The 15,147-nt window shown below is 36.4% G+C and overlaps 1 protein-coding gene across 1 annotated transcript in view; it reads right to left on the bottom strand.

Moving 5' to 3' along the window:
* Positions 1–15,147, bottom strand: part of LOC127581194 (unconventional myosin-XVIIIa-like) — a 181,907-nt gene that overhangs the window by 26,712 nt on the left and 140,048 nt on the right. The window contains 6 exon segments of the mRNA XM_052035300.1: positions 2,692–2,805; positions 5,661–5,807; positions 7,394–7,498; positions 10,894–11,004; positions 12,189–12,389; positions 14,977–15,100. Of these exon segments, the coding sequence (XP_051891260.1) occupies positions 2,692–2,805; positions 5,661–5,807; positions 7,394–7,498; positions 10,894–11,004; positions 12,189–12,389; positions 14,977–15,100 (802 nt within the window).

Raw genomic sequence — 15,147 nt, 5'->3', positions numbered from 1 at the left:
CAACTCTGCTGCATTCCACCAACTACAGCATCCCAACCAAACACAACCTGCTTATTCTTACTCTCCATTTTCTGTTTGTAAATAATTCTCAATCCACATTACCCGTAATACTATACACTTTAATTTTGTTTAATAATCACTTGTGTTGCATGTTAACAAAAGACATTTGAATGACTAAACACGTCACATCAATGGGTTTCATCCTTATGTATGCTGCTGGGTACAATTTCAAAAAATTTCAACAGATGATTTGTCAAACATGATTAACTTGAGGTTTGAACATATTGGAAAGACAAAATTAATATAAATAATCCTTGATACTAACTTGAGCAGCAGTGCCAACTTATAACTCCATTAGTTCAAGCACAACACAATCTGACACTTAAAATCTTGACTAATCTAACAATTCAAAGATCAAAAGGAACAGGTATCTCTGTCCTTTTTCATTATGGAGATGAAACTGAAAAACAAAATAAAACACAGATTTCACAGTTTGACAACTTTTCCCTCAAGCTTACAATCAGAGAATCAATGCAAAGGAGTGAATACCAATGTGAAAATTCATGTTATTATTCCAAACTTAAGTTTCACAAGCTGTCAGAATCACTTTGATTTTTCTGCTGGTGTCAAGGATAAGAAAACTAAATATCATCAGTGTACTTCTGACAAGCAGCTGTCCTGAACGTGGTAATATAATTATCTTCAGTTACTTATCCTCTCCTCCACATGGTGATTTCTTATGATAGTATGCATCCTCAAATACTATGTGCCTCCTTGTGTAGCAGAAAAGATAACAGAGGGTATGGAGCAAGCAAAGGAAGAGGGTGCATGACAACCAAATCCAACCCTGTCTCTATCTGAAGCCCACATATTTCTAGAACAGCAACAGCCAATATACAATTAGGATAAACCATGAGCAAGAGAAGGAGATCTCACCTACACACTAGATAAAGTTACTAAGAAAGGTCTCACACTTAAAACAACTAAAGTAAAATTCATTCTAATGAAACATTCCACATAGCAGTTGTCCTGTAGCAAACATACAAGTGCTGCAAAAAAACACAACAGTTTGGAAGTCATAGCTGAATTCACAACCACAATCCTGATCTCAGAATCCAGCTTCACGGAATAAACAGCACAAACTACACCTGAAAAATAATTTACTTCAAAATAATACATTGGTAAAGTCATGACCAAACATCCAAAATAGTTTCATATGAGGCTCTGTGGGCTGAGTCACTTGCTAAAGAGTTCCAGCAATCCAGGTGTACTGACTCAGATTGCAGCAGCCTGGATTACCACTAGCAGGAACCATCCACCAATTTAGAAGATTTAAGATCTTGCTCTCACTTTGCCTCTGGAATTCAGCTGTTTTATCCACAGCTGGACAAACACTGTAAAAAAAGAAAAACGTCTTGAACTGAGTGGTCCTCATGAAATCTAAACTGAGTATTGGTGAGCAGACTTAATAGCACCCACCAATTTCCTGATGATTGAAAGTAGACTGATTGGATGGTATCTAGTCAGACTGGATTCTTTTGTGAACAGGACATACCTAGGCAATCTTTCATGTTGTTGAATAGTTGCAGTGCTGTAACTATACCAGAAGAACATGGCTGGAGCTATGGCTAGTTCTGGAGTGAAAGTTTTCAGTGAAACAGCTGGGATGTTTTCTGGTCCTATGTCTTTTGCTGTCTCCAATGCCCTTTTCTTAGATGTTAAAGTTAATTGAATTTGGCTGAAAATTGGCTTCTGCAATAGTGGGATGCTCCAGAGGAAAATCCCAGTGGAAGCTGAGATATGTCATCCATTTGGCACTTCTGGCTGAAGACTGTTGCAAATGCTTTGTATTAATATGCTGGGTCTTGCCAAAATGAAGTCTTTGAAGTCGCTTCCTTCCTTTAGCTGTTTAATTGCCCCCCACCATTCACAACCAGATCTGGCAGGAATGTAAGACTTTTATCTGATGTGTTGGTTGTGAGATTGTTAGCATACATGTGGTCTTGTGCTGCAACTTCACCAGCTTACACTCATTTTAAAGCATGTCTAGTTCTGCTCCTAGCAGCAACAGCCTTTCAAATGAATGTGCTACAATCCCTCAGTACAATTTCAAAGCAGGGCATGGAGTTTCTGGCCAATATTTATCCCTCAGCCAACAATACTGAAAACGTACTATCTGTCAAATTATCACCTGTGCAAGCTTGCTATATGCAAATTTGGTACCAGGCCTTCCTACATTATTAAAGTGACTATCCTTCAAAAGTATTGTATTGCCTTCCGCTATTCTATTTAAGAATTAAAATTAGAACACTATGTACATCAACTGAAACTTAAGAACAATTTACTTCTGCAGTAGATAATGGTTGTTTATCAGAAGGGATAGGGCATAGTTATGACCTAACTGTCAATGTAGAAAATATATTCCAATTCCCTCATACATCTTAAATAATTAGTACTGATAATTTTAAATGGTACCATTACATCAAATTCACTATATCACCACATTGAAAAGTCATTCAACAGTGTGAAATTTCACCAGCAACACATTTATTCAAATTTTAATGCTCGTTTTAAGTGTTATCATAGCACATGCAATTATTCCAAGCACCCAAATGACTTGTAAACTTCTATGCATTCATCTGGAAATCTCAAGTTTTGCAATTTGACTTTGTTGCAAAGAAATATACTTACTGCAACTTTGGCCTTGGAGATATCTTCAATCTGAAGATGCAGATCTTCCATTTCAACTTCCATAGATTTTCGAGCTTTGACAGCTGCTGCACTGGTGAACTCTGATTCTTCAAGCTAACAACAGACAAATAGTTTACACTTTACCTGGTCAAGTAAAAAGGTGAACTGTAATAATATAGAACAAAAAAAAGTCAGAGAAAGGAAAGTTGGTAGAAACTATTTCATGAAATTTCTTTGTATAAATTTACTCGCAATCCAAAATACATCATTAAAAAATGCCACTTTTCCTGAAGATTATTCTCTTAGATGAATGCCATTCGTCTCTCTGCCAAACACTTGCAAAGGAAAGCCACTGCCCTTGCCCTGTATAGCTTTTTTTCTGCTTTTAAAACAAACATATTTTATTAGCCATAAGAAGAAAAAAATTAACCATAAAGAAAATGGGCAAGATCTCTTTAATAGCAACAAAGTACATTGGAATTCTGGATGTTGTGGTTGTAATGCAAGCAAGAACATTTCCATACACCATCATTATAATGTGAGACAAAAGGAACTACCAGCATTTAGCCATTTGGACAGAAGAACTTGCACAAACCAATTTACTGGGTGATGTACCACACCTGTTGATATATTGTATCACTGGATTCCATGCAATGTTTCAGCCATAAAGCCTGGACTCTCTGGGCCTCTCCAATTCTACACCCAGTCAGACCTCAATATGACCAGTCAGTAGCCTCTCTACTTATAATTAATATTCCACAACAAGGCAATTATTAGCCCATCATCAATTTTACTTTTTTTGTTTCAAGAGTGGCATGCTCTAATAAAGGAGATATTCTCAGAGGACCTTAATTATGTTCCCATCTTTTGAAAGCACAGACTTCCCTCAACTGCTTTCAATGAATGTGGCAGCATAGAGATACCAATACTATGGCTAAAAATTCATCCTTGGTTGGTAACACCAAACACATTAATGGCAGTGCAATCTGCATCTGAAACTCAATTCCACAATAGAACCGAACTGAATTTCAGAAGCAGAGCACAAGGCAGAGCCACTACTGTGTATTACTTTTCCAGCAAAAAGTTTCTCTTACGACAGTGGGCAGTTTAATTTTTATAATACCAACTTTGAGAGAACATTGATTAATTCAATAAATTTGTTCATGGAGCACTTATGTCTGCAGAGTTCTAAGACACTATCCTGCAACATGCAAAGCAGAATTAAATTTTTTCATGGTCTACTTTCTAAAATGAATACTGAAACAAATCTGAACATATGGATTGCAGGATGAAAGAAACTTGCAACAGTATTTGCAATTAGTACAGAAACAATGGTAAAAATAATTAGGCTCTACAAAAAACTGAATGGAACTTTAAAATGTAAAAAGAGCACTAACATTCATCAAAATTGCCCAACATTTGCTATTTAGTGCAGGTTTAAACTTGGTAAAGGAACTGGTAAATATAAAAGTTGCATTTTCTGTTGACTTTGATTCCTTTTTAAATTTGGTTTATTGCACTGATGACATTTATGGAGCATGACTAGAAATGAACACAACTGTATAGGTTATAAAGAAGCCATTGCCTTAATTGGCAAGATCTGGACAAAATTCAGCCTTGGGCTGATAAGCAGAAGTATGAAGACTACCTCTCACAAGAAAACATGACCATCAACATTATGAATTTTACAGCTGACCAGAAATTTAACTTCACCAGTGGGCGAAATGTTGATTTTGTTTTTCTTTACACCAGTGCTGCAAATGGTCAATTCCTGTACTTTTTTAATATACTAATTATCTGCTTCACTAATCATTTGTGCTTTATCCATTTTAACATAGTGGAGCCAGTATTTCTGGCAGTGATAGAATGTGTAAATATTAATTACCACAGAACAATTGAATTTGGAGACAAAAAGCATGAATATTCTGTGAAGTTTATTGATTTAGAAGGCAAAAATCATCCTGAAGTTTGAACTCAGGCAAAACTTACCAGTGCATATGCTGTGGGATGGATGATGAGATAAGTCTGCTGCCAGTAATGGCCTACAACCAAGGCCACTATTGAATTACTTACTGAAGTTATAAAAGGACAGAATATTACCTGAAGCTAAGATGGCATATTCCAAATTTTGCCAAAAATGCTAAGACAGACCAAGAAAGGTTAAGCCAGTAAACAAGGAGATAGGGTTCAGCAGAATTAGGTAAATCAGTGAAACTAGCTATTAGTGTCAATGTGCTTATAGAACAGAACATGAAGTCTGGAAGTTTTGCTGAGTAGCTTATTGAAAGCACTGACTGAGCATTTTCAAGCAGTGAAGAAATGAAATGGAGGTGTGCCATCTTAATTGTTTCATCTTGCACACCTAAAGAAGCTGTAGCCATATTACAGAATCAGTTTTGGACTCTACATTGCAGGGTTTGCGAAGATATTAGATTAAATCTAGCTGACAGCTACACTAATGGAATCCTGAATTATGAAAAAAAGATGGTCTTCCATCAGACTTGGGATGGAGATGGTGGAATCTCAGAATTTACACACAATCAAGGCTAACTGACCTACTCACAACTGGTGTGCATTTCAGACAGATGATGAGTTATTAGGCTGCTTGTATTCTTCCTTGAATAGGATGGTAATATTTATTCCCTTCAAATTTTTTTGGTCAATTCCTGTGAAAATTATGATTAGTGTTCTACTGTTCTCTTAGTCTCCTTTAGTCTGCTGGGATAGGTACAGTTGGAGAGTAGTGGATTTATTTTTATATTTATATATATATATATATATATATATACACACACACACACACATATACATACACACACACACATATATATTTTTTTTAAATTATATTGAATTTTTAAATGTATTTTTCTCAAATATCTAAACTTCAACATCAGAGGAATTTGATTAATAATACTTGGTCACTTTAAGAAACTATAAACTATATAATGAACAAGACTAGAAAGGATTACCTGATTTTTCAACTGCGCAATTTCTCTTTTGCTAGGTGCATTATTTTTGAAGTGGTCCAGCATTATTTGGGCATCAGCCAGAAGAGCTTTTGTACGTCGAAGGTCCTTGCGTAGCCTTTTTTCAGTTTCAAAATCTCTTTCACTGACCTAATTTAAAAAAAGCCAGTAATATCTTAAGATTCAAACTTCTTGTATTGCACTAAAATTGCAAGTCTAACCAATACAATTTTATAGTAATTTCAATATTCTATTCATAGTTTTACCAGTAATAAACTTTTCTCAAAAAATTACATATTTTATGGTGTAAACATATTTTACAGTGGAAACTCTGCCCAGCAGCAAGAAAAAGACTCAGTAGATAAATTATAGGTTCTTTTCTTGGACTTGTGAAAAAAGGTGTTTTGGACTCTTTAAAAAAAACGAAACGAGGCTATCATCACACTGGATTCCATTTTCTCAATGCTGAAGGAACTCTCCCTTCCCCCAGACCTACTTTCGAACCAAGGTCGTTCAGACCCGCTCCTCTTGCCAGGGCAATGGAGTACAACAACTATGCAGGGTATTGGTAAGACCACATTGGGAGTACTGCTTACAGCTTTGGTCTCCTTATTTAAAGGAGAATTTACTTTCAGTGGAAGCACTTCAGGCAAGCTTCACTAGGTCCATTCCTGGGTGAAGAAGTTATCTAATTAGGAACAATTGAACAGTTTGGGTCTGTATTCAATGGAGTTTATAAGAAATACAGGTGATCTTATACATAGAATATAGTCCCTTTGTGGAGAAACCAAGAACTGATGGGCACAGTTTCACAGTAAGGAATTGCCTGTTTAAGATGGAAATGAGGAGAAATTTCTTTTCTCAGATGGTCATGAATCTTTGGAATTCTTTATCTCTGGCAACTGTGGAGACTAAGCCATCAAAAATATTCAAGGCTGGAATTGATAGACTTCTCGACCACAGGAGAATGACAGGTTATGGGAAACAATCATGGAAGTTGATCAGATCAAATCAGCCGCTATCCTAACGAATGGCAGAACAGATTTGAGTGGCCAAACAGTCTATTCCTGGTTCTTTAGCTTACATTATTTTCTTCTTATTGCATTGATGGGTGCTTGGGGAAGCTCATTTTATATATATATATATATATATAGTATATATATATATATATATATATATATATATATATATATATATAAATATAAATATATTCTGCAGTTTATCCACACTATTCTTTCCTTCAAAGTAGATTCAGACACCATTTGGACCAGCGATCAGCTATCTCTACTTGAGACAGAAGAAAAATCTCCTCTTTTCAGTAAAATTCCAATAATCCACTACCTAACTATTTGAAAATCTCAATGGTTCAGCATCTGGCTCACAAGTGATGTTTTCCACACTCCCCTGAAACTCACTGGGGCTTCTATTCATGCACTTCTCAGAACCTCGCCACTTTTACAGTCTATTTTCTAAGCAGTATTGTTTTCCAAAAGCCACAGTTAAAGTACTAATGTTTTTAAAATGAATTACATAGAATGCACGGGAAAAAAACTGGCCCTCTGACTCAAAATGGTCATTGTCATGTTTCTGCACTGCATGAGTAAACAAAATGCTCAACATTATTGATTTTAAGCTTTAGTGGATCTCATTTTTATAATCCAACTAAATCTCAAAATCTTGTATGTCACATCAAAACTGAACAGTTACTCAATTCTTCATGTAGGATTTAATGTTACCTTTTCACTGACTACAGAAAGTTTGTTCTCCAGATCTCTTTTCTCTCTCAAAATTTTCTGTTTATCATCATACTCTTCTTCTAATTGCAGCTCAAATTGTTTTAACTGAGAAAATAAAAATGAAAAGGTATGAGAACACAAATTTAATAATACATCTTTCAATATAAATGGATTCGTATTTATTTATAAATCACTTACGTAAGCAATCACAAAAGCCTAGGTAATGCTAAACAGAGATTCAGATTTATCTGTTAATTGCCCTCCACTTACCTTCTAGAAGTTATGCAGTGCCCCTTACAAAAAATATTACCTTATGAATATACCTTAAGTAATATTACCTTACCTTAAATCATATTAATTACACTCACGATTAAAGAAAATCAATTTTAACAATCTCAAGATCGACTGGAATAAAGAAAATGTTTATACAGTCAAAGGGAGGCAAGATTTTCAAGAGTCTATTCAGCATTGCTTCCAAGAATAATACGGCACAATTCTTAGCAGGGCTACCCTATCTGTATGGGGTGATGGGGTGTATTCCTGTGAGATTAGGGAATAAGGAAGAATGGTCTTCCTCAATGCCCTGTCAAATTTAATTGCAAATCTCCTTTAAAGATTTGCATTTTTAATAGTGTCTTCCTTAAACTCAAAGTCCTCAAAGCAATTTGCAGCTAATTAAGCTCTTCGGATGTGTCCAGAAATTCCAGCGCAACTTCGAGGTATGCTCAATAGTCATTGCAACAGAACGCCAATGACTGGTTTAGTTGTGGGTTAATGCTACAAATTTCAGTTGCACCAAAGGTCAACATTGAAAATGGTTATTGGTAATTGTTGTATTGCTGTCACATGTACTGAGATACAATGAGAAGCTTTTGTTTGCATGCCATCTGGACAGATCATTCCATACACATCAAGGTAATACAAAAGAAAAAAAATGCAGAATATTGTATTACAGTTACAGAGAAAGTGCAGTGCAGGTAGACAAATAAGGTGCAAAGGTCATGGCAAGGTAGATTGAAAGATCAAGAGTTCATCTTTAACAAATGAACTTCCTGTGACTGAAGCTGAGTTCTGGGGAATGGTCTAGGAAGGTGGGTTAGCAGAGAAAATCAGAGGCACGTCTCATTAAGGGTCAGAGTCAGGTTGCTAATCAAGTAATCGGTTGAGGGTCATTGTTTTCAATTAGGAGTAGGGGCAGTGTGGGTGTCTTTGTGGTGAAAACCAGAGTTTCCAGCTTCTCAATATGGAAATCCCCCCACCTCCCCAAGTAGAAATAGATCTTTTTCTCTGAGTAAGTGGCATGCATGTGTGCAGTATAAATATAGATTCCCTCTTAAGAAATGAAATATTCCAGGGCACTGAGCAGGAGTACTTATCAAACAAAAAACTGATACCAAGCAACAGATACATCAAGACGGATGACCAAAGGACTGGTCATTGAAGCAGGCTTTGAGGGAGGGAGCACAGTGGGGAGAGCTGAGGACCCAAAAGGTGGAAGCATGACCAGCCACAAAGTGATTAAAATCAGATGAGTCAGAGGTTAGAATGACAGGTCCAAACGAATCAAGGACACAGTTCTGGTCACATATTCTAACAATGATAAAGTGCCATTGAGATCATGCAGTCAAGACTTACAAGAGTACTAGAAATGGAAGGCTAAATATCTCAGTAAAGTATATGAATGTATCAAACAGGAGCAGGAACAGGTCACTTGGTCCCTCAAGCCTGCTCTACCATTTAATGAGATCAACGCTGATCTGATTGTAGAGATACAAAAGACCAGGTATCTTTTCTCTGGAGAGATGGTTGAGAAATAACCTTGTAGAGGTCTTTAAAGTTTGAAATGTTTTGATGGAATGGATAGAGAGAAGATGTTACCATTTCTAGGGAAGAGTATTACTTGAGGACATCAATATAAGATACCAATCCGGAATTCAGAAAGAGCTTCTTTATTTTATATTATTTTATTTTCTGGTCTTAAGTTACATGGTACACCAAGTGAAAGAGGTGAACAAATTGTACATGTTTAAGCTTCTGAGGAAAGATGGCAGAATCTTAAATGGAGCATAAATGTTGGCATGGACTAATTGTGTCAAATGGCCTGTTTCTCTGCCATATATCCTTTGTCATCCCTTGTAGGGAAAAAAATGTGAAATCTGAAAAAATGTGCCAGAGTAGGCAAGGAACCAGGTAGGGAAGGATGGATTTTAAATTGAGGTGTGTTTGTTGTGGCAACCATGCTAAAATGAGTAAGTATAAAAACTGTGGAGGTTTGGAAGAGCATAGGTTTATATAGGACAGAAGATGAGAGGCTGGCCAGGAGAGTTTTGGAATAATCTAAGACCTGAACATAAGAAATAGCAGGTGGAATAGGGATTTGGACCCTTGTGCCTGCTCGACTATTGAATAAGATCAGGGCTGATCTTTCAGCTCTGCAGTTATTTCAAAGGATATGGGGTTAGTGGTAGAAATGTGGTGCTAAGGTGAAAATTCAGCCATGATCTTACTAAATAGCAAAACAGGTGTGAGGAGCCAAATTGGTTATTCCTGCTGCCATTTGTGTTATAGTCTTTCCATATTCACCCCAAATACTTCAATTCCCTTAATACCAAGGGAGTGCACAAGGTAACATTAAAAATGCGAAATGCAGAGCTGTAGGAAATGCACAACAGGTCAAGTGGCGCTAATGAAGAGAAGAAGAATGAGAAAATATTACAGATAGATGACCAACAGCAGAACTGGTCAGTCTGATATAAACAGAGAAGGTGAGTTACCTTATATTGCAGAACAATATTGGCTAATATTGTTCGACCAGTTTACAGAAGATTATAAACTCTAGACAATCACTGGCATAAAATCCCATCAGAAAGTGACAAGGTGTGCTATTCAATAAACAGGAAGGCACACAGTCACATTGACAACACACAGAAGGTTATTTTCTCTTGCTCCTATTTTGCAGTCTCCAATTTATCAATTTACATCCTTGCATCAAATCATTTATAATGAGTACAATAAAATGACAAACAGGGATTGCTTATCTGGCAGCTGACTAGCTCCACACATGCAAAGTATTGATCTTTCATAATATATGTATAAATACCTAATCACAAATTATCTTATATTCAGAAAGAAAGTTTGATCTTAACTAAGGTGGCTTTGAAGAATATAATAATCAATATGAAAGGAGTTTTATCTTAGCTGCCAAGAAACTATTATGCCTTTTTTTTTAAAGTTGTAATAAATTTCCTTTTACGGAAGAATACATTTATTCTTACTTATTTTATTTTATCAGTGCTGATTTTAAGAAAAACCTGATTGTTGTAAATGCTCATCTTAATTTTAACTTCTCATATGTTCATGTCACACAGCCCAAATACAATTAAAAATACCATGTGTATGCAATGCAGCAGCTATGAGCATGCCTAAAATTAGATATTCAAATGTTACCCATTTAATGACAATATTCATATGTCAATAACTATTACGATAATAAAACTGACCTTCTTCTGGCAAGACTGCCTAATTTCTTCCACTTCCTCTTCTTTGCTCTCAATTTCCTTTGCTTGAGTTTGTCTATACCTCTCCATTTCCATTTCCAGCCGAAGTTTGGCCTGAATTTGAGGAAAAACATTGTACTCTGGGAGAACTGAACTGATATCGAAATGAATTACCAAAGACATGTGCAAAGTAACAATGCTTTATTTGAAACTATTTTCTCCTTTCATCATGGTACTAATTCTCTGGCTGTTAGGTGCCCAGTGCCCTGACCAAGCGTGATCCCAGACAAAGTGATTTAATGCTGTAGTCATCGCAGACAAGCCTGACCTTGTTCTCACACAGTTACGACATTCCCACATTTTCCACAGAACGTCAATGGATAATAATCAGATATAGGAGCTTCTAAATTGCTGACTGACATGGAAATTGTTAAAGTGGCTTGGAAGGATGTGAGAGTTAATGAGCAACTCAGAAGTTCAAATGAATAGATCCAGCACTGCCAAGGTCACAGTATTCACTTCTGCATCACTCATTGGAAATGCTAACTTTTTTAAATGGCTGACAAATTGCAGAACAAAATGATACTCTTACGGTGTGCACTTCACATACCAAAATTCTCCTAATACAAGATGTGTAGCATTATGATCAAAAAGATAACTGAAGGAGAAAGGCAATTTTAAAATAAAAGTATAATTATTGAAAGGAGAAAAAACAGAGGGAAAAGATGAAAAATGTTATGGGCATCAAGAAGTATTTTAAAAATTACTTTTTTTTAAGTATCTGGATGCTGCTGGCAAGGCCAGTGTTTGTTGCCCATATCTAACTGAGTTTGATTGGTGGTACTGAGTTACTGTTACAAATTGTTGCTGTTCTCCTGGTGAATCCACTCCCTCAATGCTGTTGGGTAGGGAATTCCAGGACTTAGACGCAGCGAAAATCAAAGAACAGCAACATATTTCCAAATCAGGATGGTATACAATTTGGAGATTGTGTTCCAATGCACCTGAAGCCCTTGTCCTTCTTGAAGGTAGAGTGCATAGGTAACCTAGGTGAGAAGCTGCAGTGCATTCTATCAATTGTTCAACATTTCTGCATTATAACAATGCAATTGCATTTTCACTTTTTCCGATACATTGGTAGACTGGAAGCTCCAAATTCATATGTCAAGACTTCATACATCATTCAATAGTACAATATATTTTGCTTCCAACTTCTAAGTGTTCAATTTGACAACTTATTAATGAGCATTGTGCTTTCCATATCATACTAAATTGTTCGTTCAAGAAAATGATTCTACCTGTTCAAGCATCTGAATTGTTCCAGCTTGTTCATCCAGCTCCTCCTCCTGGTCTTTAACCTTGGCCTCCAACTCACGAACCTGCTTCTTCACTTTAGCAAGTGAAGCCTCGTCCTTAGATTCTTGAGAAGATAGATCCTGCAGTTCTGCATCCAATCTCTCTGCCCTCTGGGTTACAGTGATAATCTCAGAATCTTTATCCTAGTAGTCAATGTAAAGAGAAACAAAAATCAACAATTAACCAGTTGCATTTAAAACAGTAGCTGTGAATTAGTTGTTTGACTATGACGTAGCGGATAAACCAGGAGACACCATAGTCACAGAGTAAAATGAATGAAATCTGTGAAATTTAAAATATGGTACTTAACTCCAAATAATTACTTTTATAAATCAAATGAACTTGTTGACAAGTATGAAAACACAGGATTGATTCGGCCATGTGGCTTAAAGAAGTTCAACTTGTATTCTTGCTTTGAGCTATATTAGCTGTTGATTGAATTCTGAGGAGAGTATGAAAGATGTGAAATGTCATGAATGATTGCATCCTTGTGTAAAACAGATAAGAAAACATGTTTTCATTTGTAATATTTCCTGTGTCACAAAATAGGTCACCATGGAGGACGCTGGTTTGACCAGTAAATCCATGCAGATGAACATTTAAATGTTCAGGCCTAAAAAGAAGCAGCAATAACAGCAAATATTTATTTAGCATCCTTAAGGTAGCAAAAATGTCTCAATACACTTCACAGCTCATTTTCAAACCACGTTTGTCATCAAGGTAGGCAGTGCTTGTAGGGCATGTCATCAAAAGTTTGGTCAAACTGCTAAATTTTAAGGAGCATCACAAAGGAGAGAAAGAGAATTGGGTGAAAAATGGAGAGGCTCAAGCAGAGAATTCCAACTTAAGCTTGGTAGCTGAAGCACGGAGATCAAAAGTAGAGCAACTAAAACCTAGATTGTCCAAGACACTAAAATTGGAGGCCTGCAGAGAAACAGAGGAAACAAGAGATGGGAACGGGCGAGGTCACAGAGGGATAGGAATGCAAGATGGGAATTTTTAAAATGCTGATGTTGCTGGACTGAAAACCACCGTAGGCAAGTGCAGAGGTGATGGGTAAATAGTACAGCAATGAGGTAGGACTTGGGAGTGTAGTGTTTTAGAGAATGAATTTAGTGAGGATTGAGCAAAGGAGGGTATCAAGGAATATATTCAAATAGTCAGATGTTACAGCAGTAGAAAATCACCAGTGGTGATGGCAAGGTACAGCTGGAGGTCATCAGTATACTTATGGAACCATATGGGGTCTTTATGGATGGTGTGGCTGAGCAGCAGCAAAACAGATGAGAAATAGATTGAAAATTGAGGACAGATATTTTGGGCAACCAGATATAGAAATGCTAGTGTAGAACCTTCAACAGCCCTAAGTTCTGGATTCTTTTCCCTAAATCTCACTACCATCCCACCTTTCTTTGTTCCTTTAAGACATTCAAATAAAGAAATATTTCAATAAAATAAGGTTTCCACCAGAAGGAATATCAGTAACCAGAGGACACTGGCAAAAAAACAGGATTAACAATAATTAATTATGTTTTACAGAGCTGGAAACAGACTCAATATTTTAAAAGAATTGGATATATCATTGAAAAGAAAATAATTGTGAGGCTGTGTGGAAAGAACAGGGATTGTGGCAAATTGGATAGCTTTTTCAAAGAGCTGGCACAGATAATGATGCATCACATGGCTTCCTTCTGTGGATGGTGATGCTGGAAAGAACTTTAACTGGGACATTACAAATTTCAATATTATTACATTAAGAAATTTGCTCAATTAAAAAAATTCAATAAATACAATCTTTGCAGACAGTCCCTTGGGATCAAAGTTACTTGTACTTTGGTTTTGTGGGCTTGGAGTTAGCTAATGAGGCCAATTTGGAAATCACAAATACTTCTATAAATGGGGCAAGTAATGGCCGACATTAGTTTGTGAGGTAGTCTATTCTTTCTGCTATTTACACAGGGCCTCTGTGTGCTCCCCATTGTCACCTTGAGATTCTTAATACCATCACAAATGCTCCTTCCCCACTTTGGTCATGGGTCAGAGATTCACAGGAGTTGGTGGAGATGTGGTGGGGATTTTGCATTTCTTCAAAGTGGCTTTGAGCACATCCTTGAATCTTTTTTGTTTTCCACCAGGTAATTTCACTCATTTCCATTTGAGGAATCTGGTGTCAAGCATGTGAATAATATGCCTTGGCCCAATGCATCTGACTAAGTATTTCTAGTTTCTATTTCAATATTAGGGATATTGATCTATGAGAGGAAACTGACATTGACTCAATTGTCCTTCCAGTGAATTTGGAGGATTTTGCAGAGAAATCATTGGTGGTATATTTTCAATGCCTTTATATGGTACTGTAGATAACCTGGATCTCAAAGCAGATAGGGCAGGGATCACTGCTGCCTGGTAATCCACAAGTTTTGTGCCAGGCCATAGATCAATAGTAAAATCCTGCTGTAAACAAGTTAAAAACAAAACTTCTGTTGCTTAAGGTTCTACAAATTTACAGATGCTCAAGTCTTGTTAGCCAGTGTAGTAAAACTATTAACAATACAATTTATGAGCCATGAACCATTTTTAAATTTTCAATCAACATATCCATGAAGCATAGAGAAAAAGAAAGACAATATAAGATTTGATTTATGTTATTGGTCTATTCAATGTTATTTGCAAATCCTGATCAAAGCTAACAAATTTGATCAATTTTTTTATGGTTATGGTGGTACATACGTCCAGTTGTTGCTTTAGACTGAATATCTCTGCTATAAAACTGTCTCTTTCTCTGCTCAGTTTCTCTTTCTGAATTTTTTCTCTTTGAGCTTCATCTTGTATTTGCAATAACTCGCTGTCAAACCTGGAATAAGAAAGTTAAAGAAAACATTAGAACAAACAGCATAATTC

The sequence above is a fragment of the Pristis pectinata genome, chromosome 21 (genome assembly GCF_009764475.1).
Source record: "Pristis pectinata isolate sPriPec2 chromosome 21, sPriPec2.1.pri, whole genome shotgun sequence".
Classification (NCBI taxonomy): Eukaryota; Metazoa; Chordata; class Chondrichthyes; order Rhinopristiformes; family Pristidae; genus Pristis; species Pristis pectinata.
This window is presented reverse-complemented; position numbering and strand designations above follow the sequence as displayed.